At 44.2% G+C, this 27,178-nt stretch overlaps 1 protein-coding gene across 2 annotated transcripts in view; it reads right to left on the reverse strand.

Moving 5' to 3' along the window:
• Positions 1-6: 6 nt before the first annotated feature.
• Positions 7-27,178, reverse strand: part of FOXN2 (forkhead box N2) — a 45,636-nt gene continuing 18,464 nt past the window's right edge. The window contains exons 2-5 of one of the 2 annotated variants that reach the window (XM_019516304.1): positions 19,289-19,413; positions 10,831-10,892; positions 1,761-1,829; positions 7-975 (exon numbers count right to left, since the gene is read on the reverse strand). In XM_019516304.1, coding sequence (XP_019371849.1) covers positions 476-975; positions 1,761-1,829; positions 10,831-10,892; positions 19,289-19,413 — 756 coding nt within the window. In that variant the 3' untranslated portion in view covers positions 7-475. Of the gene's footprint in view, positions 976-1,760; positions 1,830-10,830; positions 10,896-19,288; positions 19,414-27,178 lie in introns of both variants that reach the window. The other variant, XM_019516303.1, reaches the window with a different exon arrangement.

Consider the following 27,178-nt stretch of genomic DNA (forward strand, 5'->3'; position numbering starts at 1 on the left):
ACACACACACACACACACACACACACACACACACACACAAAATGGCAGCTTTTCACCCGTCTCACCAGTAAAAGTTATTTGTATTATGGGAAGAGATGGAAAAGCTGTCTTCCCTCGACCCTGGGTGCTATTTCCCCTTGAGTGTGTGTGGAGGGTTAGTACAGAGCAAAATTATTCATAATGTGCATCTGAACCAATTCATCTCTCAGGAAGTAATCAAATATTCAAATCAATCACCATTAAGAAGGATACCATTGGGTTTTCCCCAGTCAGGCATCTCCTCTAATCTGAAATGATTAAATAAAATCTTCTAGCCAATGATTTAAAAACAAAAAGGCCAAGCTATAATTAGCGCCAAAAATAAAAAGCAAACAAGTCCTCTTATGGCTTTGATCTCCCTTGTGAAGGGTAAAAGTAGAAGAGTATTGCCACACTTAAAAAAAATATAAGTATATATTCACACTACCAGGTATAACTATTTTTTCCTCTGCTTCTTACTGTGGGCCTTTGCAGTACTTATTAAGGAACCCAAACATGTGTGGATTCCAGCCAGGTGGAGCAGAGAGCCAGCTGCCTCTTTCAGCTCCTCATCTATTTCTTGACATAACTCCTTGAGAACCCTGTCAGAGGTATTTACACAAGGTTGTGATGCATAGCCACTGTCTCCAAGCGGGTCATCTTCATAGTCAACGTCTGTATCCACTTCACTGTGAAATCCTTCACTGCTGTCACTTCCTGCATGGCTGGTCTTGGAGATGAATTCATATACCTCATCAACTGAGGACAAGGAAGACACGCTGGATCTAGATGCACAGCGCTGTGAAGCCACACTGCTAACACTGTAATTGTGATCCTTCTTTGGATCAATATTGGTGGCTGCAGAATCATTTTCTTGCAGACTCATTGAACTGTGAGGATTAAATGCACTACCATAACTCCTTTTCTTGGCTGTCTTCAGTGGCTGGGGATTCTCACCTATTATTGAAAGCACAGATCTATCAGTAAGCAAAACAGCTGAAACAGAACCATTCCACCTTGGTATATAATCTGACAGAGATAAACTGTATGAATACATCATTTCTACAGGAGGCAATAGGTATACATCACTGGACATGTAGGGCATCGACAGACGTGGGAAACCCTCCCCAGAAACTAAACAAACAGAAACAAAGCACAGCACTTTACAGGAAGCACAATCATGTCAGTTTGACTCTGCTTATCCAGCATGTGCACAACAGGGCTTTTTGGCATTTTTACCTAATAGCTGATTGAACCAGCTATTAGATAATGTCCCAATAAGCCCTGCTGAAGTGCGCAAGCTATAGAGACACTGAGTGAGTTTGGTCAAACGGACATGATTCCTCTTTTGGACATGCACTGCACTCGGCGCAGGGGTGCACCAAACTGTAACTAAAACACTGTTTGTTTGGTTTTTATTCATGTCTATAAGCAGCCATACTGAGCACTGGAAAACTTGCAGATTCAGCAAATCTGAACAAAAATAGTGGTAGACAACCAGTCTGCAATTAGGTGTCTATATATGTAGGGAGAGAAAAATATTAAGTTAGTTAAAAACAGCAGAAAGGTTGACCTGTAGAAAAACAGGAGCGTGGTGGCAGAAGAGGCTGCATAAGCCAATTTGGTACACTATTTCCTTCCAGCTACTCATAAGCTAAAGAATACTTTGCTGCTAAAATTTTTGGCTAAGTCTTCAACTACCAGCTAAGGACAAAACAAAAGATAAAACTGTTTATGCTTACAGTCCAACATCCCTTGTTCAATGGAAGTATTTAACAGCATCATGGCAGTAGCAGCATCAATGTCAGATTCTATAAAGAAGAGGAAGCAGAAAGTTAGATTCCATTTTAGGGAAGTCAGAAAAGGCTGTCCTACTCAGAAACAATAGCATGCACTTGTAGTTGCCTCTAGTATCATGATGGTTCATGTGTCCAAGAATACGGAGCATATATTACTACTATATGGCCAAAATTAATACGCTATAGAGCAAGAATGTGACTATTAGGGCTCCTGTTGCAGGACAATTAATTTAATGTACATTGGTAGTGACAACTAAATTTGAAAGGCTTGTCTGGTTTCTAATGTACTTCACCACAAGCATTCAAAGAGCAGTGGCCATTGTAGATAAGCATAACAGGAAAGCCTTCTCATATACAAGTAACAATAAAAAGAAAAAGATTAGACATACACCAGAGCCGAGCTCTTCCTAAGCAGCCTTGGATTTCATTCTATAAATATGTAAGTTTGTCAAGCTGATGCATTACATAAATGCAGAACTAATTCAGCACGCATGAACAGCATTGTCATAGAACAGCACTAAAAAGTACTCCATGCACTTTTTCACACAAACCAATAAGTCAAATGGAATAACAGAGATAGACAAAGAAGCCAAAAGAAAAAGAATGGATAAAACTGTTTGATCCAAGATGCACAAAGGTATAAATAATAAATGGGCAGTTGAAGACCTGAAGATACAGATGAACAGTAGTGCTTTTAGTCATTTCAAAATGCTGCTCTAAGAAATTCTATACCTTGGAACTGCAGCACTGATTTATTGGTTATTTGAAGAGCCCAAGGAGGAAAACAGACAGGCCTCTACTACAACAAAAGTTATTAACTAAAATCAGAACAGAATCAGATGGATTCGTATTTGGCTCTGTGGTAGCAGTGACACAGCTATTAGGCTCTCTACTAGAACTATTTATACACTGATACTGAGCACACCTTTCTATTCTGATGATAAACTAACTTTCTAAGGAATAGCACATAAAAATAGATACAATGTTCCATGATCTTTTTGTTCACCTTGTTCTTTATTTATATTTTTCCATATGCGACTTCCTTTCTTCGATTTTTATTCATTCTACTCTATTAAACACAAAAGTAGAAGTTTAAATATGAAGAGGCCATAAATAAGTTCAAAGCCTTCTATAATGTCTTCAGAAGATCAAGAGACTGATCCTATAAAACTCTGCACCCTGGACTACAGCACTGGCTTACTAGAGGACTGATCAGACAAAAAAGAAGAGAGGTGTACACAATTACTGGGTAAAGGAACAATGCATCTTAAAAGGCAAGAGGTTTCCATAAAGGAGCCTCTGTGTCTCAGAGAAGACCACAGAGTGGGACAGTAAGTATACATGACGCGTGATGGAAAAAAAGAACATGCTTAGGACAGTGCAAGGGGTAGAACAGGTTATTAACAACCTGTACCCTACAATCCTGCTGAATAGGGTAAGGGAAGTTGAAAAAGGCTTGACTAGCAGCATTTTCCCCACTGTTACCAGCAGTTGAAGTATAAATTAGTGGCATGCACTACCTTAGATGGCTCTCGTTTTGTTCACAGCCATGCTATTACAAAATAACTGCCTATGTGGGAATCACTTCATAGATTCCCCACCCCGGCAAACCCCTCTCCCAAAATGAAAAGAAACTAAAAGAAACTACTGAGTTGTCATTTGAATGGTCTTAAATCCCATCAGGTCAATTTTTTCCTTGACTGGGAAAAATTAGCTTAATTTAAGAGGTGTGTGAGAGGGGAGACAGGAGTCCCCCGAGCGTGGCCTGGACCCCTAATCGGAATGCCCTGTCACTCACCACAGGAGCAGAGACGGGCAGCAGCGAGGAGGAGACTGGAAGTCGGACACAGGAAGAGGTGCAGGCTTGGCAGTTTTGCAGCTGCCTGAGCCTGTGTATTGGAGAGCTGGGGAGCGTGGTTTATGAGCCACACAGGCTGCTCAAAAGGTGGCTGGGGAGACAGTGGGCGGTGAGCCAGGGAGAGAGGGGCGGAACACCAGCCAGGAGACGCAACTCCAGAGCTTGGAGGCTCCAGCTCCAGCCCCAGCTCCCCAGACAAGGGGTCAGTCGTCTACCGAGAGACCACGACCAGCGAGGCAGGAGGCAGACTTGGGGATCGGCAGGAGGAGCCTGCAGAGAGGCAGTGATCAGGTGGGATGCCGCTGGACACTGGCAGGGCTCTGGCTAGGAGCTCCAGAACCGTGGCTGAGGGTAGACCCTCAAGCCCTCAACCATCCTCGGATGGCTCTGGATGGGACAGAGCACAGGGAACCACAAGCCCCCTAAAGGGGGAGAGGAATGATGCCAGCGAGAGACAGACCAGGATGACAGGACCTCAGGTCAGCCGGGTCCCCAGGCAGGGACACCAGAAGAACTGGTAGGGGTGGGGCACAAGGGCACCCCCCATATCTCCACCAGTTAGAGGGGAAAGGACAAATAAGCCCCACCCCCCGGGGGGTGGGACAGACAGACAGACAGACAGACAGACAGACAGACAGACAGACAGACAGACAGACAGACAGACAGACAATCTCAGGAGCTCCACCGGCAGGCACCGGCATTTTCAGTTGCGTTACAGATGACCCTAGCAGGGGCAAGTTTATTTTTGTGAAGAGAGGAAAACCAGCCCGAAGACCGAGGTTGAAACTCTGAAGGTTCACAGCCCAGAAGATCCAGCCCTTGCAAGGGGGGCAGTGTGGGGAAGATATGCAGGGAGCAGCATCAACCCAGGCCAAAGACACGGTAAGGGTGGGGTAAAGGGGAGGTTTGGAGCTCCATGAAGACCCCTCCAGGTCCCAACAGGGAACTGCCTCCCCAACAAATAATACCGAAGACATGACAGGCAAGAAAAAGGGTAAGCGCCCAGACCATCTAGGTGGCATCAGATTAAGGTTTCACTCTGACGTCTCTGGGGGACAAGGCACCGATGAAGAAGTCCCCAAAGCCTTACAACACCTACCCGCGACAAGGTGTGTAATCACTTTTAATATCCTAACTTGGCTAATTACTAGTTTGTCTATGCATTTATTGAGTTTTCCTTTTAAAATGTACTTGGAGGCACAGAAGACCACTGAGAAGCCAACTGAATAGGATTTGAAGAAAGGAGAGGAATACTGGGTTTTGTTTTCAGCACTATCTATGGAATGTATACTTTCCACACTGTTAAAAGATCAGAATGTGAGAAGAACATCCTTTATAGTCTGTCCCACTTCACTCATGAGATTTTTATTCTTATTCTTTCCAGATTTTTATTGGCACCAACACTACAATCAAGTTTACAAATCATTTGTATCCAACTAGCAAAAATGTTGCTAACTGTTATTTTTGCCCTATTATCTTGATCAGGAAGTAAAATGTTGAGAAATTTCACTTACAGTTTATTATTTTAACTATGATGTTGGTACATAAATGCTACCTTGTTAAATGACAAGGTGTTCTAAACATTGACGCAAAACAAAATTGATACCTCTGAACCAGGTTTCTGTATCTTCAGCACACCAGTGCAGAACAGAACTGACGGAAACAGTCCCTAGAGAGGCAGACAGTACTGCAGATAATCATTAGTGTACTTTGGCTTTATTCCAGATTGCTCCCTCTCACTACACTACGCATTGTCACATTTATACTCTCTCAGCAGAATGGCTAAAGGATACTAGGGTTGTGCAAAATTTCGCCCAGCATTTCATTTCTAAGCATTTCAAGCTTGAAACAGCAAAACTGAAATGAAGCAAAAAAACTTCAAAACAGCTTTGAAATGAAACAAGGGAACTCAAAACATTTCAAGTTTTGAAACCAAGGCTTACTGGCTTCAGTGCCAGTCCCAGCCGGCAGCACCCACCTCCTGTCATCTGACAGGCAGATTGAGGGTTTGCATGCACCCCCAAGGCAGACTGCGGGGACTGTACCAGAGTCCTCCTGGGAGTACAGGCCCCCTGATCTGCCTGCCAGATGAGACTGGCACTGGGTGCAGCCCGCACCCAGTGCCAGGAATATCGGTGCTGCCGCTGGCCCCAGGCAGTAGCACCCGGTTCCTGTCACCCAGCAAGCAGATCAGGGGCATGCACTGCTGGGAGGACTCCGGCACAGCCTCCACAGCCCTCCCAGGGGTGCGGGCAAGCCCCAGATCTGCCTGCCGGCTGACAGGAGCCAAGTGCTGCTGCCTGGGGCCAGTGGCAGCCAGGGCCGTCCCTGGAGGGGGGTGGGGAAGGGGGGGGCGAATCAGGGCAACCACCCCTGCCCCTGCACTTTGGGGGGCGCTGCAGAGCTGGGTGGAGTGGCTGTGGCAACTCTGCAACACTGCTAGCTTCGTCTGGCCGCTCGCTATACCCCCTGCCGCTGCCACCAATGGAGGCGGCAGCGGTGGTTTCTTTGCAACCAGGGCGCACAGGATCATGGCGGTGGCAGGTCCCTGCTTCAGGCCCCACACCCTTGACCCAAGGAGGGTGCAGGGCCTGGGGCAAATCAGTTCATGCGGGGACCTGGCCCCACCCCAATCCTGTGCACCCTGGATGCAAAGAAGCCGCTGCTGATGGCTGCTGAGGTGGTGGCAGCAGCAGTGGGGGGTAGCAATTGGCCAGACACGAAGCCAGTGGCAGTGCAGAGTCATCGTGGCTATCCTGCCCAGCTCCATGGGGCCCACCAAAGTGTGGGGCCTGGGGCAGTTGCCCCAATTTGCACCCCCCCAGGGATAGCCCTGGCTGCCACTGGCCCCAGGCAGCAGCACTTGGCTCCTATCAGCTAGCAGACAGATCTGGGACATGCCAGCACCCCCAGGAGGGCTGCGGGGGCTAGGCTGAAGTCCTCCCAGCGGTGTGTGCCCCCAATCTGCTTGCCGGGTGACAGGAGACGGGTGCTGCCGCCTGGGGCCAGCGGCAGCACCGATCTTCTCAGTGCTGGGTACAGGCTGCATCAACCAATCTGTCATATGGCAAGCAGATCAGAGGCCCACACCCCCAGGAGGACTCTGACACAATCCCCACAGCCCTCCTGGGGGTGCAGGCAAGCACCCAATCTGTCTGCCAGATGAGAGGAGTGGGTGCTGTTGGTTGGGACCGGTGCCAAGGACAAAACGAAATGGAATGGTGCTTTCAAAATAAAATGAAACTGTACATGAAACACTGTTCTGTCAAATAGTCGAAACGGAAGTTGAATCAGAACAGTGCTGTTTTGCACAGTCCTAAAGGATACATTAAAAGAAAGTCTTCATTTCTCAAGAACAGCTGTTCCCATTGACTCATGGCATACTAATGGCTTGCCTCTAATAGAAAGGTACAGGGAGATGTGAAAATTGAAATTAACACAAAGAAATTCCTACTTTTGGTTCTATTGCTGTCTTTAATTGGAATAGCCAGAATCTGCCCGGCAAACTCAACACTGACATCAGAGAAGAGAGCAGCCATAAAAGAAAGTGAGAGATACAGAATCCTGTTCCATCTAAAGCCTTTAGCATCTTATGTTTACTCAAGCAGACATAGCCATCCTGTTAGTCTCAGGGCAAGCGTGAAGAAAAGATTCAAGAGCGGATCAGCAGACAGGCCAGGAAGTGCCCTTTGATGACAAACGATGCTGAATTCCCATTCAATCCTACCTCATACTGGACTTCTAAGAGAGCACTAAAATCTCTACCTATACGGCCACAAAAAATACCATCTTATTTTCTTGGCAGACAGATAGCCTGTTTAAGATTCATCCTAAGTCACCTTTACAGAAGATTGCTGCCAGGAATACTCCTCTACAGATGCTTCTCCTTTTGGCAGGGGCAGCAAATTTCCAGTGGAACAGGGCTTAGTATTGGCCTTCATCACTGTCACTCAGCCACACACAACAAGAGTTCTCCAACAAAATTGTATTTCACCTGACCATGGTTGTACATTTCTGGAACCCCTGCACAGAATAAGATATCCATAGTCTTCCCCCCACCATATTTGGACTTAAATGGAGAGAAACTCAGTTGAGATATGTATCATTTTACTTGAATCAATGACGCCACCATTAAAAGGGAAGGCTATAGTGTCCTAAAGCCTAAATTTTTCGTAGTGGGACACCAGAAATGGAAATCTACAAGACAGGACTATGGCCAACCTCCCCCCTCCAGCCTTTTTTTATGCTGCATTTATCAAGACCTAGAAGAAAACGAGAGAGAACTTGCTAGGCAAAGGAAATGGTGACCAGTAAGATGACAGCAATACTACACTTTACCATCAAAGATTGTATTTCGTTCATTTACAAAGTACTAAGCTACTAAGGGGCTTTGTGTACTTTATACCTACATTGCTTCAAGTAGACACATGCTACAATGTAGGAGATTCAAGGTAGTCAGACTTGTAACTAAGGATCAGTAGGAAGACTGCTTCTACTAGGACTCCCGATGCGCACACACCTTAAAAAGAACCTCCATTATCTCTCTCATTCATAGAAAGTTAGGATTGGAAGGGACCTCAGGAGGTCATCTGGTCCAACCCCCTGCTCAAGGCAGGACCACCCCCAACTAGATCATCCCAGCCAAAGCTTTGTCTAGCCAGATCTTAAAAACCTCCAAGGATGGACAGTTGACCACCTCTCTAGGTAACCTGTTCCAGTGTTTTACTACCCTCCTAGTGAGAAAATTCTTCCTAATATCTAACCTAAACTTCCCTTGCTGCAACTTGAAACTGTTGCTCCTTGTTCTGTCATCTGCCACCACTGAGAACAGTCTAGCTCCATCTTCTTTGCAACCACTTCAGGAAGTTAAAGGCTACTATTAAATCCCCCTCAGTCTTCTCTTCTCCAGAACAAATAAACCCAGTCCCCTCAGCATCTCCTCACAAGTCATGTACCCTAGAACCCTAACCATTTTCATTGCTCTCCATTGGACTCTCCAATTTGTCCACAACCTTTCAGTAGTGGGGGGCCCAATACTAAACAGTACTCCAGATGTGGTCTAACTACTGCTGAATAGAGGGGAATAATCACTTTCCTCAATCTGCTGGCAACGCTCCTACTAATGCAGCCCAGTATGCCATTAGCCGTCTTCACAACAAGGACACACTGCTGGCTCATCTTCAGCACATTGTCCACTGTACTCCCACCCCCCCCAGGTCCTTTTTTGCAGAGCTGCTGCTTAGCCAGCTGGTCCCCAGACTGTTGTTCCATCCTAAGTTCAGGCCTTCGCACTTGTCCTTATTGAACCTCGTGAGATTTCTTTTGGTCCAATCCTCCAATTTGTTGAGGTCTCTTTGAATCCTAGCCCTACCCTCTAGTGCAGGGGTGAACAATTATTTAGGCTAGAGGGCCATATAGAGATTTTTGATGAGCTGCCACAGGCCAGGTCAGCACTACCCCCACGCCGCAACAGCTCACCAAAACTGCCTATGAGGCTTTGGGTGGGCAAGGAGCAGTGTCACCTGCCCTGTGGGGGATGGGAGGGGTACTGGGTGGAGGGGAGGGTGCGTGCAGTGACCTGGTCAGTGGCTGCTCCCATGGTGCCCCATTTTATTACTGAGTTCAGAAAAAACAGAGATATAATCTTGTTATGAGACAGCGGTGTAGTCTACAGAGTCATCAGTAATATTTAGAGCCAATACTGGAAGCAGGCTCAAAAATGCAGCAAAAAAATACCATGTGGATTTTGCAGGGTGAGGGTAAAAACCCATTTGTCAATGCAATGAGTGGATAACCTGCCTGAAAAGAAGTATAAAAAGAGAGGAATATCATTATAGTTGTAAAGACAGTTGTGCCACAAGCAGGAAAAAAAAAAAAAGAAACTGTCAGGATCCTTCCTATTAGACTTAGCCTCATCTGAAGGCAGAAAATTCTCTCCTTAAAATAAGGAGAAGGAAAGAAAGGGCTTTTTGAAAGGCTGACAGTCCCTTTTTTAAGGTTCACGGAAACGATCTTTGACAAGCAGGGAAAAGAAACTGTCACCTGCTGTGTCATTAATACAGGCCTACACAAATGATGGAATTCAGATGGCAGACTGACTGTCATATGCCCATCCACTGCCTTGTTGGCATCAAAGAACAAAAAGGCAGGAAGAAGAAACTGGATCCTAGGTGAACAAAAAGTTCTTAGGACAGGGAAGGGGTTGGGAGGGGGGTGGGAAAGGAACCAGGTGCTCTATTGATATATTTCCATTTTGCAAGAACTGCGAGAGTCACATCTGGACCCCACAACATTAATGCATCGCATTACTAGACAATATGAATTTGTAATCCTGCACCTCTTCCTGGAAGAGTTAACCTAGGATTTCTTTTTGAAGAAGTACAGGTAACAACTTGGGCACTGCAAGATGTGCTGAGCCAGAGTGCATCATATGGTTCTTTTGGCAAAAATCACTTTATATATAATCTTTAGCTTTTATGCACAACTCACAAAGAAGATTAAACGTCAAGGCACAATAGAGAAGAATATCCCCCCACTTATGGTGAACAAAGAAGACACACACACAGATAAGCAACTTCAGTGCGTAAAGCTTTGTGGAATATGGTCATAAAAGTGGCAATAAAACAGCACCTAGGACAGCTTAGAGGTGGGACAGTAATGCTAGCCGCAAAACAGCCCCTATACAAATTACGTGTTCATATAAATTGCAGCAAAGTACAAAGTCGAAACTTATAAACACAGAGAGAGAGGAAGAGCGAGAGAAAAAGAGAAATCCCCTGTAATGGAATGGTGGATTTAAGAACAAAATCAAGAACGATTTAGCTTTTGAATGGATATCCTACTAGATTATACAAGTTTTAAAATAGGTCAGAGTTTGGGACAAGCAAACAATATACATGTTAGGTACCATACTAGTAATGAAGAGGATGTTGGACACTGAAATACAAACTTGCTTTATGTCCCAGGACCCAACTGACTGGTTTAAAGGGGGTGGGGGGGAGTAAGAAGAAACCCACAAATACAACTAGAATGCACATTATTAACTGACTTCCTCAAATATTATAAAGATACTTTCAGAACAGGTTGATCTGCACAGTTCAGACAGTAATTTATGTTGTATATGAATTGGGAGATAACAGCACAGAAAAAATTTACCTTTGAGAGATCGACCATGGTTCTGCTTAAGTACTGAGGTTAAATAGTGAGGAGATGATGGCCTACTGAAAGGAAAGAAAAAAAGAGTTAAAATAAGGGCACAAATCATTTTACACTGATGCTATGAATAAATAAGTCACATTAAATGAAGGAATGTTTACACTACGTAAAGACAAAAATACATTCAAATGAGGGAAAAGCTAAGGAAACACCACTAATTCTTCCACCTTTGCCAGCAAGTGCCCAACCCACCAGACTACTGGCCAGCAGGGTAGAGAGACTCTCTATTCTTCCAACTGAAGCCAGGTCACTGGGCAGTCCAGATTCTTGGGGCCAAAAATAGACAGAAGAGGAGGGAATGACTCCTGGGCTCCGTTTCCACTGCTGTTTATGCATTTTATCCAACAACTATATAGTGCAAGATGCATAACAGCAATGGGAACACAGCTCAGGGCTCCCTCTCTCTTTTTCTCTCTCTCAAAGGACTGCTCTCTTTTCTGGGTTTACAGTCAAGCAACAGCTTTCATGCTCCCATGATTCTCACATTCCTTTCCATCTAATGGTCTACCTTCAGTGGGACGTGGGGAGGTTGTCACATGCCCTGTGTAGCCCAGACCCAGGGCACTTCCCTTGGAAGTGGGAGATGTGCAATCAAACCCATTGCAACTGACTGAATCTTACAACCCAAGTCTCACACTTCCTGGGCAAGTGTCCTGACCATGTAGCTACCAGGAGAAAAATAGTTAGGCAAGTCCCCCACCACTGCTATAGCTACCACTGTTGCCATACTACATAACATAGACTTCAAACAGTTGCCTGGCATGGTCTCTCCATCAAGGAACCAGGGGCTTAGGCTGAGTTTAAGCACTTTCTAGGTGGAACTGGACCATATCAGAGCTTAGACGGTAATTAGATGGGTAAGGTGACAGCTCTGGATCATTTCTGAACAGATGTAGCAGCCCAAGACTAGTGGCTTAGGCCAACACGGAGATGCATAATGACTCCAGGCACTGGCTAAACACATGGCTACTGAATACAGTGGGCCAGTATTGCACTGAGTGACTTGCATAACTAAAAACTGCAGAAGTGCTGCTTTAGACAGTTTAGAGGTAGAACAGGATTTGGGCAAAAATCCACATGCAACTTTGACTTCAGTTAAACTAAACATGTGAGTAAAGATAGGTCTGCGCTTGAGGATTTGCATAATCAGGGCCATGCTGCCCACCATAGCCCAGAGGCATAATACACATACAGGAAACTGGGTACTATGAGTGTGGCCATCCACCAACTTGCATGACAAACTAGATTGGAACAAAGTACCTCAGTGATTACAATCAGTTACTACACCAAAAGAAATGTGCCTAGAAGTAGTTACTGCAGGTAAGAAGCTGTCCACAATTAAAAAGGTAAAAATTTTGACCTTTGTGGAGCTGCAGGTGGACAGTTCTACTTACATCAAGACTGAGTACTGATCCATCCCTCCTAATGCAATCAAAATGCCAGCTGGAACAAGAGTCAGTCTCCCTCCTTACTTGTTTTGACATGTAGAATAAAGCCTTTGAAAAAGTATAAAGTACACCTTTTTGCTTGTCACTACTGTACAGATGCAGTTTGTTTGCTAAGCAGAGCTGCAGTTGTGTGTGTTTGTTAATTACTACTACGTAAAAACTGTTTCTTGGCTGCACTACTGCTGAAAGCTAAATGTTTGGATTATTCTCCTTGTACTGAAGCTTTAGAATAGTATTTACTTGTGCCATAATCCAGGGCTTCCTGAAATTTTCTGGATTAAGATGCAAGTTTTGGCTAACAAAAAAGTAAAGGAAGAAAGTCTCCATTTTTCCGCTTGGAGGATAGACCTTAGAACAGCAGTTTAAAAAAAAGAAAAGAAAAGAAAAGAGAAAATCTTAAAATTGGAGGGGGAAAATACCATAACTGTTCAGCACCTTGAGAAAATAAAGTAAACAGCAACAACAAATAATTCCATATATACTCACATACATTTTTTTCCCCCAAAAAAGTCAGCCCTCCAAAACTGGGTTGCATATCTTATGCAGGGAGAATGGTTTCCTTTACCACAATAGAAACTATTAGGCCTGTGTGAAGTGGCTAGTATTTGCTTCGGATTCAGATTCGGCTGATTTGGGGGACAGAGATTTGATTCAGTGATTGGAATCACTGTCCTGAATCGATTTGGCCGAATCTGATTTGGAGATACAGCCACAGCCAAATGGAACAGGCCCCATCCCCCGCCCACTCTCCCAGGCCCATCAGTGGCTGCCCCACAGGCCCCAGCATCCCTGTACTTTAAAATAAAAAAAATAAAAAAAAGAAGCCCTGCACTCACCAGTTCCTGCCAGGCAGGGAATCAATCCCCACTGCCTCACGCTGCATGGCGGGGCTCTGCCATGAGGCCCCAGAGGCCCCAACAGCTGCTGCAGCAGCTGGTGAGCACGGGGCTTCTTTTTTTTTTTTTTAAGTGCCAGGACACTGGGGCCAGGCAGGGTAGCCGTTGGCAGGCTGGGAGAGCAGGCAGTGGATAGGACCTGGCACGGAGTCCAGGTCCTGTTCCCTGCGGTGGCGAGCAGGGATGGGCCAAATCTTCAAATTGATTCGGAGGCTTCGGATCAATTCAGACCTTTTTATTGGTCTCCCAATTCAATTTGGAGAATTGGCCACTGAAATCGGGCCGAATCTCCTCTGAATCAAATCAGCAACCAAAGCTTCGCATGGCCCTAGAAGCTGTGCTATAAAAGCTGCTCCTTCTCTTCAGCCCAGGAAGCAGCAACGGTAGATTCTAGTTCTAACCATTTCAAAGCCACTGCTAGGTTGGCACTTGGCAGTAACTTTTAGCTGATCTGAAAAAAATCTGTTACCAATTTGGCAGTAACTATGAGAGGGGTTAACACTACAGCTTCTGCCTAAAGCAGTTATTGAGCTGGCTAAGGTCGAGTGAGCTGCTGCATGAAGTGAGCTCTCTCTGAAGTGAGCCAGGACTCTGGAAAGATCTTATTTTCTCTTTGTTCTGCCTTCCAAAACCAAGGAGCATTTCTTATTTGGAGATGTGGTATGTGAGAAAATATAGTAACAAAACAATGACAGACTGAGGGTAAAATTCTGGATTTACTGAAGTCAATGGGAATTCTGTCACTGGCTTCAGTAGGGCCTGCATTTCACCTTGATTGCAGTAAATGAGGCGCTGTAATTAGCATGTGTGATAAATTACTGTCTTCAGAGAGGGGTACAGCTACTGGAAGACCTGGAAGCTACAACCAACTAGGGCTAGGGACAGAAGTTACACACAAACTGGGTTAAGTAATCAGAAACTAGTTTAAACCTGTAACAGAACACAAGTTCAGTGCACATAAACCAGTTTCAAAATGGCCCAAACTGGTTTAAGATAAATCTGGTTGAATATAGTATCAGGTTTAATGAATTTGGGTCAAACAAGTTTATGGAATTTCTGTCCCAGACCCTTTCCTGGTTCAAGTTAAATCAGAGTCCCCCAGCATCCCAGCATGCTGTGCAGCCCTGGGCTGGGCTGTGCTCTCTGCTCCAACGCAAAAGAGCTGGTCCCACCCCAGCTGCCAGCCCTGCTCCTGGGTGGGGATGAGGCTCCAGGCTGCAGCTCTGCCCAGGAGGTGCTGGGCAGCTGATGCTCTGACCCTGAGTTGGCTGCAGCAAACCAGCGGCACCAGGGGCTGTGCTCACACAGCAGCTCCTGCAACAGCAGCAGGGGTCTGGAATGGGGATGGAAGAGGGAAGGGGAGAAGGCTGCCATTTTTCTTCCCCACTCCCTTCTCAGCCAGCCTACTGGCCATAGAGCAAATGTCATCAGGTGACTGGCCCAGCTCCTGGCTGCAGGGAAGCCTGCAGTCCCACCTGAGTTGGAAACCAGGGCCTGATCTCCCAACTGTGCCCCCTCCCCAGCCAGTGGGCCAGCTGAAGAGGGAGTGGGGAGGGGGAAAGGGCCTGAATTATGGGTTTCCCACCCTCTGTACAGCCTAGCTGAGGTCCAAAGCTGGGCTGGGGGAGGGCTGTTTCCCCTCTACTCCCTCTTCAGCCAGCCTGCCAGCCAAGCAGGTGGTGTGGCCATGTGATTGGGCCAGCTCCCAGTTCAGGCAGGGGAGTAAAGCCTCCACTGTAAGCTTCCCCACAGCTGGGAGCCCAACCGATCACCCAGCCATGCTCCCTGCTCAGCCAGCAAGCCAACTGAGGAGGGAGTGGGGAAAATGCACCCGCCCCCTCCCCCCCCAGCCTGGGTTTGGACCCCAAGCTGGGCTGAGCCTGGCACAGGGGGTGGGAAGCCCTCAGTTGGGGCTGTTTTTTCCTTCCATTCCCTCATTATCTGGCCTGCTGGCTGAGCAAGAGATGTGGTCAGGTGATTCAGCCAACTCCTGGCTCAGGAGTAAAGCCCCCATTGCGGGCTTCTCTGCAGCTGGGAAGGAGGCTGATCACCCAGCCATGCGCCCACCATAGGCCAGCTGAGGAGGGAGTTGCAGGGGAAATAGTCCCACTGAGGGCTTCCCACCCCTGCACCTGGCACAGCCCAGCTTGGGATCCAGAGCTGGGTGAGGGCCATTCCTCCCTGCCCCACTCCCTCAGCTGGCCAAGGAGGAAGAATGGCCAGGTGATCAGCCCAGCTCCTGGCTCTGGGTATAGTGGGGAGGAGAACTGCCCCACTTGGGGTTCCCCCCTCCCACCTTTCCCAGCACCAGGGAGACGCCAGCTGGGGGTCTAGTGCCAGGTTGAGGGGAGGGTTCCCCCCCCCGCCCTGCCCCTCTGAACCAGCCCAGACTGAGAAGAGAGGGGCAGAGGTGCCCTACTAGGTGCTTCCCCCCTTCCTCCTGTGTTGGGGAGACCCTAGCTAGGGCCTGGGGGGGGGGGAGAGGAGGGACAGATTTCCCCCCAGGTCCATCTCTCAGCCTGCCCAAACTAAGGAGGAGGCATGGCTAGGGGAACCAGCTTTGGGCACAGGGAGAGAGAGAGAGAGAGAGGGAAAAACACCCCTTGGTTGCGTTTCCCTCCTCCCCCTTCCCCAGTGCTAGGAAGACCCTGGCCAGAGGTCTGGTGGGGAAGCATTCCCCCCCCCCACAACCCCTCTTTTGTGGACTGAAGGCTAAAGATGAGGTTTGCCTGGGGAAATCACTCATTTCCCCACTGGCTGCCAGGCTGGGGGGTGAGTTCTAGTGCTCCCTGCTTCCTGGTATGGGCCACTGCAGGGGTCTGGCTCCCTTTCACTTTTGAAAAGCAAACATGAATTCACTTTTCTTACCAGTTCAATCTAAGCAGTTTAAAGAAACTTGCAAAGATTGAATCAATTCAGCCTTGGGCTTTCTGAGCGTCTATGCCTAGCCAAGAGGTCTAAAAATCTAGGATCTGGCTCTGCAAAGACTACACTTGTGTGTTATCTGCATATCCCTTTTGCAAAAAATACTAGCTCTAGTAAAACACATTACTTTCTAAAATATATTGTTATTAATTTCAATAACCATAATTTCCACAACACAAAGCCTGAAAGGGCTATTAACCATATTATGATGCTGTATTTTCACTTTAAATATTCAATCATATATTCATTTTGTGCCCCAAAACAATTATTTCCTAAATAAATGTAGTTATACGTTACATGAAGGGTACTTAGAAATTAGATGTTTTGGAGAAGATATTAAAATTTATAATATTTAGCAAGTTTGGAATACCCCAAGGTGCCAAATACGCATATCAAGTGCCATACAATAGCTTCACAACCTTATGCCTGGTCCTTTCAAATCAAAGATAACACGCAGCTTAGCATAACAAGAAAGTTAGAGACCACTTTTGAAAATAATGGGATACAAAACCCAATTATAAAGGGACCAAGCTGTGCAAATCTTTTTATTCTCTGCCATGTATTTCAGTCTTGCGTAAGGGGTGCAAATCTAAGGGTCACTGTGGCAATCTTGTTTGAAAGTAAAATACCAGACAGGGATTTGCAGAAGTCCTAATAACATTTTTATCAGAAAGTAGTAGTAAAGCCAATTATTTTCTCTTTTTTCAATAGTTACATAACCATCTAAATTGAGATGATATGTTTTTTCAAAACAAAATGCTTTGGAAATTTGAAAAATAAAAAACTTTTAAAAATTGAAGAGCCAGAACATACAAACATTTCTCAAGCATGGAGAAATACATAAGGAACAGGACTGGTTTCAATGACCCAGGAGATATCTTCCAGACCTCTTCTATTATAAGCAACCACAACACAAACTTACCATGCTCCATCCTGAAATCACTTCAGTTTTTTGTCCCTCCCCCCCTACTATTGGAAACCTCTTCCAAATCTCATTCCTCTGATAGGTCTTTCAAACTCCAGTCTAATATTTTTAATATTGTGTTTACCTACTGTTATTACACTTGTCCTTCAGCAGAGCAGGCCTGACCATTCTCAACCATTATTTTGCCAAGCTGAACAAGTCAAGATCTTACAGTCTCATCTCAAAAGGTAGGTTTCTCAATTCCCTTGACACTGCAGAGCCCCTTCTCTGCCCCGACTCGCATCTGAATTCATCTTTCTTGAACATGGGTGCAAGGAACTGTAACCAAAATCTTAGCAGAACCTTTTACTGTGGCATAATACTTACTCTACTTAAGAACATAATACTTAGAATTGAAAACAATTCACCAACAGTGATTGCAGAATCACAGCTGCCTTCTTAAAGGCTGTACCACATTGCTAGCTCATTGCTAGGTGTATGAATTGATTAAAGGCTACTTTCTTCTCCATCCCAGCTTGTAAAAGCTGAGCCCTTAAGTTTATAGCAAAATTCTTATTCTTAGTTTCCAACAGTACAACCTTGCTGTGTGTGAATTTGTTAGTCAGGTCCTCAAGGTTGTCCAATACTCGCTTTAGGACACTACCATCCTCTACCATGCCTACTATACCTGTCAACTCAGCATCATCTGGAATTTTTATCAGTCCACCCCCTTTCATGGCAAGGCCAAAAATGACACAATTAAATAAGATCAAATCTCAAACATTGTGGAATTCCATTAATAACCTCTATTCAGCCCCACAGGATTCATTTTGGTCATCTCTCCCTTAGCCAGTTCCTCATCCATCCTACAATTCTTGTATTAATCATAGTCCTCACTAGTAGCTTTGCATGTGGCACCATATCAAGTGCTCTACAGAAATCCAAATAGAGGAAACTGACCACATCTTCCTTGTCTAGCTAACTTGTTACCTTATCCAAGAAAGATATCAAGTCACTCTGAAACAATCTATCTTTTCCAAACTCATGTTGCATTTTATCAGGTTTTACATTGACTTCTACATAGTTAATGTCTTTCTTTCTAAATCTGTTCCAAAATCTCGCGCACTATTAAAGCCAGATTAACCAGGCATGCAGTCACCTTAAACTACTTCTATCACCTTTTCTTACATATAGGTACATATAGGTTTGTATATACAGTATTCCATCTGACTTGATAACCATTAAAAATCCTTGCTGCCAAATTTAAGATTTCATGTTCCAGTTCTTTGATAATTCTTGGATGGGATTTTTTGGTCTTCCCAATATGAAAACATTGAGAGCACAGTTTTGCTTCCACCTGAAATGTGGAAATTTCCTTTTCCATGTTCTCAGTCCCCTCCAAACCATACTGTCTTTGTTCCCAGGTTCAATGTTATCCTTACTAAAAAGGATTACAAAGTACTGGTTTGGGTTTCAGGCTATAGGTGGAATACTTTTAATTCCCATTCCCAGCATAATGGCTGCACTTCTTTCCTCTTCTTTGTTTATAAAGATAAAGACGCATTTGCTAATTCTTTTAATTTTCTTTGCAAGGTCCAACTTTGTTCAACTTTGATTATCAAAGAAAGACGTAGCTCTCTGATAAATCAGTCTCTTCCCCCTCCCTCTTTCCTTATAGGCTTCCTGCTTATTCTTGATACTCTTCTTGATGTGATTATTCACCCATTTAGGTCCAGAGCATTTCCCTTCAAATAAATTCCCCCTCACTTGTGGTATTGTCTGACTTAAAGAAATTCTAAGCCTCTTCCACATTCAAGACTTCAAGCCCAGCCTTTTTGCTAATGATTTCCTTTACTTTTTCCAGACCTTGCCCATTACAAATTGAAACAGAAGAAAAAAGAAAGATTTTCAAGTAAGGGGTTTTAATTTATGTTCTCACATTGCCTATTCAACTCCCTCTCTGCAGCACTGTTGGATGAGACTGGAGATCACTCTTTCACCCATTCACCTCTTCCACACAGTATGCTCTCTCTCTCTCAACCTTTTGCCTCCATTCTAGTCCTTCCTCTACTAAGAAAAGAACGAACATGGGCAAATTTCCCCTCAGTTTTTTTTCTAAATAGTCATTTCTTTTGTTACAGGTTTCCAAACTTTTCTTCCAAATTTCATCCATTGTAAATATTAGCACAATTCAGTTCTGTACCTGTAAAAGAAAACTGACCTACCTTGGTGGTGATGCAGGTGGGGTATAAAATGCAAGTGCTGAGGGAAAAGGTTGTTTTTTCAGCGCTTGTATAAGATTGGGCTTATATTCTGGATCAACACACCATAATGAACCTTTTCCATTCACCTGGGAAAAAACAGAATAGTGGAAATTAGAAGATTTGGGAGAAATTAACAAAACTATAGAGGGAGTGACTATTATAGTGCTTGCTAATGTAGTATTACATAATGCCCTGTCTTATGCATCACAGCTTTAACTCTCTAAACTGAAATGGCACTTCCATTTTAAAGCCTCATTTTCATGTACTTGAATTTATCTGCTGGAACCTGTGTGCTTTCATTTGAGCCTCTGCTAAATATAAGTTTGTAAGCCTGAGGAAAGTCTGTCCAGCCATTTTTGAGGGACAATTATTTCCCCATTTCTAAAAATAGGGTCCCAACAGGAAGATGGCACCCTCTCTCTCCTGGACTTTGGAGATGCTGCTAGGTAGGTCATGGGCTGATTAAGGAGTTGTGAAGGGATGTAGGATCAGCCTAAGGCTTATGGTCAAACAGCCCAGAGCACCCTGTTCCAATCTTGGCTGGAGCTAGATATAACAGGAAAGGAAAGCAGGTGGTGAAGGGAGAAAGCACATGTGGATATGTGGCCAGAAACCATAATGGTTATGACAGGTGGCAGATCATGGCAGTGTCTAGGGGTCTAGATGCTTTGTTTTCTGAATGTAATTCAACTGCTTGAACTCAAAGCCCTGAAGTAAAGTTCTTATGAATTTAGTTAGCTGCTCCTTCTTTTGCCCTGATGCACAAGGAGAAGGAAAAAATCTTATTGCTGCTTAAACTTAATAAGAACTGGAGCCTCTACTGGCTAGAACTGGTTTGGAGGCCTTCCTAAAAACGTTTCCCGCCCCCCCCCCCATCAGTTTCATGTTGATTCTCATTCATGTCCTTTTTCCTTTCTGTAGAGAGGGGTACAGCTATTGGAAGACCTGTTGGCAAAGATGAGCATCTAAAAAAGGGCTGGTATTTAAAAATGTTTGTAAAACATTTCTCATTTTAGCCAAAATCTTTTCACGCTCTACCAAAGGCATATGTCATTACTGAGGACTAAACACCCAGGCAAAAACCAATAATTTTGAGTAATTACATAAGGAAACCTAATTTTTAAATACAGAAAAAAGTGAATTAACAACTTCATAACTAAACTTGTTCAAATTTTGTCCTAACCTTTAAAACAAAACAACTTTTGGCCTGAAACTAGATGGAGTTCAGCATCTAAGAAACATACATAAATTCAAGGGCTGATCTACACTTTGTGTACAGCTATATCAGTTTAGAAATCATTAAAAACAATACAGTTCTCAAATGTGTACATGGTATAGGGATTCTGAATTACTTTATTCCCACCAGTGTGCAGACAAGCACTTAAAATGAAAGCAGTGAGGGTTAAATTAGTATAGCTCTGCAGCTTTAGGAATTGCTATTACAACCCAAGGGTCTCACAAGAGATTCAGAATTCCAGAAAGAGGAAATACAAATGCTTCAGAGTTGATGTCCAAGCCCTTTTTATTTCAAGAGTGTTTTCTTCACTGATTTTTCTGTTCTCCAGCTTGAGCAATATTCAAATGACTTTTTGTCTCTAAACATTCACCATCTCAAGATTTTGGGTGGACTAGCAGCATTTTATAGTCAGTCAGAAATGTAAGCTGCTGGTCAGTTTTCTTCCCAATTTAAACAAGGTGACTGAAATCAACTGGGAGGAAGGTGGAAGGTGAATAGTTGTTTTGAGTTGAGTTCAACTCCACTGAATCCCTTCACTTAACACCAATGCAAAGACAATTTAGACTTCAGCCAATAAAATTAGACCAAACCAGGGCTCGTCTACATTATGGACTCTTCGCTGCTAAAACAGAAACTCATACTGGGGACACACAGAAAAACATTTTCTTCTGTGTTACCTATACCACCACCTCAAACACCACAAGCCCTAACAGTTTTCTACCAGTCTGTGTGGAGTAGCTCCATCCATACCAGGAACATTGCAGACATACATACATACCCACAGATAAGGCAAGCATGATGGAAATGCTTCATGGTGTAGAACAAACCATAGCCAATTAAGAACTGGATAAAATATTCAAACTGTGCCTTATGCATTTAAGCATTAATTCGACTGAGATAAACTGGCTACAATACTTAACTTTTCCCTATTAGAGTGTTTTTCTATTACGCCAGTGACTCCCTGGCACTTCAGCCATATATTACTCTGTAAAATTATCATATGTTATATCCAGGTGATAAGCAGATTAACTACAGTGCTGCTTGGCAGCACATGCAGATCTAACACTAACATCACCATTTTACTGCTCATTCCAAATTATGAAAAACTGACGCATAGAAAACTAAGCAGGATAAAGTATGCCCTGCTCCCCCCAAAGGCTTCTGTGCCTACTCACTGCTACCAGGGGAAAACTCGTTTTCAGGCCAGTTGCTGCTTGTAATACAGGAGAGAAGTCAGATAGGAAGCTTTAAAGCAACATTATGGCCACTGACCCAGTACATCAGCTCACAGCTACATGGGTAGCACAGCCAAGTTTTGCAGCTGAGAAATCTGGCAGCATCTTACAAAGGCCACAAATGCATATGGCAGAAGGAGCGAACAACAAAAAGATCACACATAAACATTTCTCAACTAATCTGTAAAATGGAGAATAGAAAAGTCACAGAATATTAGACAGCCATTTTCATGTATAGGGTATGAAATACTTGCACTAGATAAGCCTCTAAAGAATACTAAAATTATCCTATCAATATTTGCAGAAAGTTTCAGAATAAGGTCAAAACTTCAGAAAAGAGAGAGAAACTTAGCTGGCGTATATTGTTCTAGACCTGTTAACTTCACTGGGACCATAAGAATTTACACAAGCTGAGACCTCACTTTTACAACATTTAGGAATTTAATATTCAAGTAATATTCAATTTCGCCAAGGCTTAAGAAAGCACTGCTGCAGCATCCAGAAAAGCAGCAAAAAATCACCAGGAATTATCCACAAGATTAAATATTGTGGTATAAAGCAATTATTAAAAGCATTCACTAAGAATTCAGAAGATTCAAAATTCAGAAACAGAGATGTGTGTTACTCTTGAGTTACTTCAGAGTCTTATTACAAGATACCTCTGAGCAGTGCTCTCTTTCTGCAGAATTCCTTTTCCTTGTAGTTTTATTTATTCTGAAACGGAGCTGATTTTCAAAGTAATGTTGGTATATGTTGTTTATTTTAAGTAAGTGTAACTAAATAGATCACTAACTATTCACTATTAAATCATCTTCCAGAAGAGGTTCAGTCAGTGAGGGGTAGAGCATATATTGCCCCATACTGGCCTGGTTTTATGCAATCATTGTGTGGCCAGTGAACCTGATCTCTTTCCCAGTTTTCTTCTGGGATTTCATCTCTACAAATGTCTCACACTTAGCCTTCTGGTTCATTCCTTTTCAGCCTGTTCCTCAAAGCACCTGGCTCACTCTGGCTATCTTTCTGAATAGTTCTTGTTCCTTTCTGAACAGAGCTTATGGAAGGATCATTATCAACAATTGTTCTATACCATACTCCTATTCTGGAACAAGATGTACTTTTCATATACTGATTATTTAAAAAATGGTGCAGATGAGTTACTTTACTGTAATGCAAGTGAAGCCACAAAGACTTACCAATGAATAAATACTGCACTCAGATCTAACACTTAGCAAAAACAAGGCAAGGCCCCTGGCAGACATTCAATTAGAGACACGATGGGATCCAATGCATGTGCATGGCAGGAGACAAGACTGTGGAAGTGGGAATCCAATCCCAATTGTGCCGCATTGCAGGTAAAGGGGAAACCCAAGATCATGATCCCGGGCTCCTCCTGCACTAGCAAGCAGGAAGCCAGTCAGCTGATCCCCTGCTCCCAGCCTTGGGAGCACACCAGGACTCTGACTGGTCAAGGACTCTGATGGACCTCAGAGACTAGGAACCCCAGGGTGATTAGCTGCTGCTCCCAGCCTCTGGAGGGATGAAAGCCCCTAACCCCCAGAGACTGGAAGTGGCAGCTGAACAGGACTTCCGGCCTCAGGGGTGCATCGGAGCCAAGGGCTCCATTGTGCTCCTGAAGCAGGGAGGCCCAATCAGCTGACTCCTGGCCCCGTGCAATTTAAGACATGATGGGAACCAGCCATAAAGTTATTACATATCTTACTCCTTGTTTTAGTGCATCAATAATTGCATTAACATGTGGCTAAGTAACTATGAAAGACAAAATTAAGTACAATATAGTATGGGTACATCTCGATGGTAGGCTGAAGTACAGTGCAGTATAATACAGTGAAGTGCAGGGCACAAGCTAGAGTTAGAGGACTAGGCTTAAGTATCAGAAGCAGTGTAGCCATGGCAGCTGGGAGAACACTTTGAACTAATTTAGTTAAGAAATACCCTAAATATCCTTAACCTTAATTAGGATTTGAAGGTCACACTCCATTGTGGTATTAGTGGGTGGGTGAGGGGGGTGACTCACTACCTTGACTGCTGCTACCAATATCCTATCTGAAATGCAGTTACAGGGTTTAATTTCACATATACCAAAACAAAAAGCCTTGTATTGTTGATTCATTTTAAGTTCTGGGGTCAATAAGTTTGATTAAAAAAAGAGCAACAGAGCAATATTTTGAAGTGTATTACAATGTCCGTAAATTGACTTGATGCAACTTTACCCAGCCGCATAAAGCAAACTAAATGGAAACTTTCAAAGTTACAAATGTTTGCATTATTTTATGACAAGTCTCCAATGCCAGTTAACAAATCTCCATGTAATATTGACTTCTGCAGGTACACTGGTAGCAAACTGGGCAAAACCACACCACATGGCACCATGTTCTACCTGAAAACAATTCACCGACTCACTGTTATTTCTCGGTATCACACCTTTCATCAAGAAGTCTTTTCTCTCCAAGTTCACAGATGAATTTTACCATTATTTGACCTGTGCTTCAACAAAAGCTAACCCTACCAAAAGCAAGACATTACTGCTTAGTTGCCTCTGTGTGAAGAATGAGGGATGTGAAGGAGACCCACTCAATGACACAGACTGGGTCTCTGCTGTAAGAATATGAAATGGTCTAGCAGAGATCACAAAGTATTTAAAGAAAAACAAAAAACACTTCAGTGAATACTGACCCCACTGCCACTCTGAGTAGACTATCCAGAGACCCCAAACTGTACAAACCATGAAGGAGGTAGAAGACAAAAACAGCATAGGTTAAAGAGGTTAGAGTTAACTGACAGACCGCAAAAGCAACTGGAGCATATTAGCATCCTGAATGTTTAGCCTACAGCTTTCAGAAGAAAAAGGAAGTTGGTTGTTAAGAGCTGTAAACATGAAATAAGCTGGGATTCCCAGTCTTCAGAAGGCTTCCTTCTGTTTTAACTTGTTTCACAATATCATTGTTTTAAGCCAGAGCTGCAGAAATTTTAAACAAACATCCAGAAGTTTGGATGTTGATCTTATCTGAATTAATAAAATTCCTTCTCTTCACCCACAGTCTTTTACCTTTGCACAAAGCCCCTCTTCCAGCAGGCTATCCCTTCCTGAAGTTACCCTCTTCACTTCCGCCATCATGGTGTCTTTAGAGAAAGGATGCCACATCAACCTCCTTGCCCTGGAGAGGTGGAAGTGAGGCTTCTCCCTTCCCTTCCCACACTAGTGTTCTTATTTCTCTGCCCCATTAAATTGGCTATACATCCTTGTCCCCAGCCCCTCCCACAGACAACATTCTCCATTTTTTCAGTCACTGGATCTGTTTGTACTGAGGGCTTTCTGAAGTCCTCCCACTGGTACTAGCAATAGTGGCAGTGCTAGGGCAAGACCGGATCAAAACAATACAGGGATGCCTGTGCCTGGGCTGCACTTTCCTCTACTGCTGACACTAGTGGAGCAACACAAATGTTAGTGCCACAAGGGGGAGGAGGGATGGCTCAATGGTAAATAGCCTAGTCAGGCACATGGGTAGCCCAGAGTCAAATTCCTTGCTCTGTCATTGGTATCCTGTGTGGTCTTGAGCAAGTTCCTTAGTCTTGCTCTGAAATCCACAGAGGAAGTGTGCTCGTTGTGGGTTTTACTAGATTACAAGTGATCTGCAGTTTTTCTAACACCAGATACTGTTAGGATGGACATGGAATTAATAAAATTGCAGCCAGGAGACACACATCTCCAAAACTGCCAGTATGAACAAAGCAAGGGTGTGCTTTCTAGCATTCCCTCCCCTCTCCCCAAAGGACAGGCACCTCACTCTCACTAATCCCCCTGGTTTTAAAGATATGTCTATAATGGAGAAAGCAGAGCTGTACCACACTAGTTACACATACACTTGCTCTTCAACTGGCAGCAACTTCACTGCATCTGTACAGAGGCCGAGCTTGTTGGACTGTGTGCATCCTTTACCTAGCATAACCACATTTCCAGTCTGGGACCTACTGTACTCAGAACCACCTAGCTTGGGGCATCTCTACACTGCACTATATAGACATTTCCTGAGCCATTCTCTGCTCTGCATTCAGATGGCAAGGAGAGCAAAACTGCAGCTCAAGTAAAAAGGGTGAAGCGGTCGCACGCTAGTTTCCTCACTCCTAGTGATGAAACCATCCCTAGTAACTATGCCTGCTTCCTCCTTCCTAAACACACAGGAAGCGGCTCTAGAATCTTTCAGACGTTAGGACATCAGACAACCAAGACTCTTCTCACTTTTTTTTTTAATGGCAAACCTAGGTAAGATGCACTAAAGAGCAGCCTATACAGAATGAGCCTGTGCAGACAGAAGGTGTACTAGAGAAGACAGGTTTCATAGATTCATGCATGTTAGGGGCTGGAAAGGACCTTACAGATCATCGGGTCCAGCCCCCTGCTCTTGGGCAGGGAAGACTGCTGGGACCCCCAGCAAGGTGAGTGTCAAGACGCTTTCTGAAGATTGCCAGGGTGAGTGACTGTACCACCTCTGGGGGGAGTGTGTTCCAAACCCTTGACACTTGACTTGCAAAGAATTTTTTCCTTATGTCCAATCTGAAACGATTGTCAGTCAGTTTGTGCCCATTGTTTCTTGTACTCCCCTGGGATGCCTTGGTGAACAGATGTTCCCCCAGGCCCTGATGTAGGCCCCAAATATACTTATAGTCTTCTCTTCTCCAAGCTGAAGAGTTGCAAGTCTTTCAGCCTCTCCTTGTATGACCTGCTCTCTATACCATTTCTATGGTTTTCATGATCACTCTCGGGAATGACCCACACTTTCTGCCCCTTGCCTGCCTTTTCCTTACCTTTGGTCTGTCTGTACTTCTTTACAAGGAGCAAGATTTTTGTTGGAATGTGACATACAATTGTACCTTTCAGTTTTGAAGGGCCCAAGTGCTATTATGGGTACACTGGGGATTATGCAGGTACCCTATAACCAATGACTTGCTACAATACCTTCCCCCCTTTTTGGTAGGCTGCAGCTCCCTACCATCCGCCTCACAGGATCAGCAGCCGCAAGACAGATTCAACAAGACAACCAAACGTCAAATCTGAAAGACACAACTGTGACAAACTAAGTCAAACATATTTCAACTCAGGAATCCCTCAGCTCAGTTTTAAACCCCGATAAACAGCTTTATGTAACAACACTGCAATAAGCCCAAACAAAAAACTGATCTATATTTTAGCCAAGCAGAGATTTGACATGCATACATCCTGTTTCCGTTGTATAAGTAATTCCTCTTCTACACTGCAATTCTGGGTTTATAAGAGAACTCAAAATAGCTACTTTCCCTCCAGCTAATTAGATTATATCACCACGAATGCACTAACACACACAAGTTGTCAAAGGAGCGTTA

This window comes from Gavialis gangeticus, unplaced genomic scaffold, assembly GCF_001723915.1.
Source record: "Gavialis gangeticus isolate Ggan-Ray unplaced genomic scaffold, GavGan_comp1, whole genome shotgun sequence".
NCBI classification, from domain to species: Eukaryota; Metazoa; Chordata; order Crocodylia; family Gavialidae; genus Gavialis; species Gavialis gangeticus.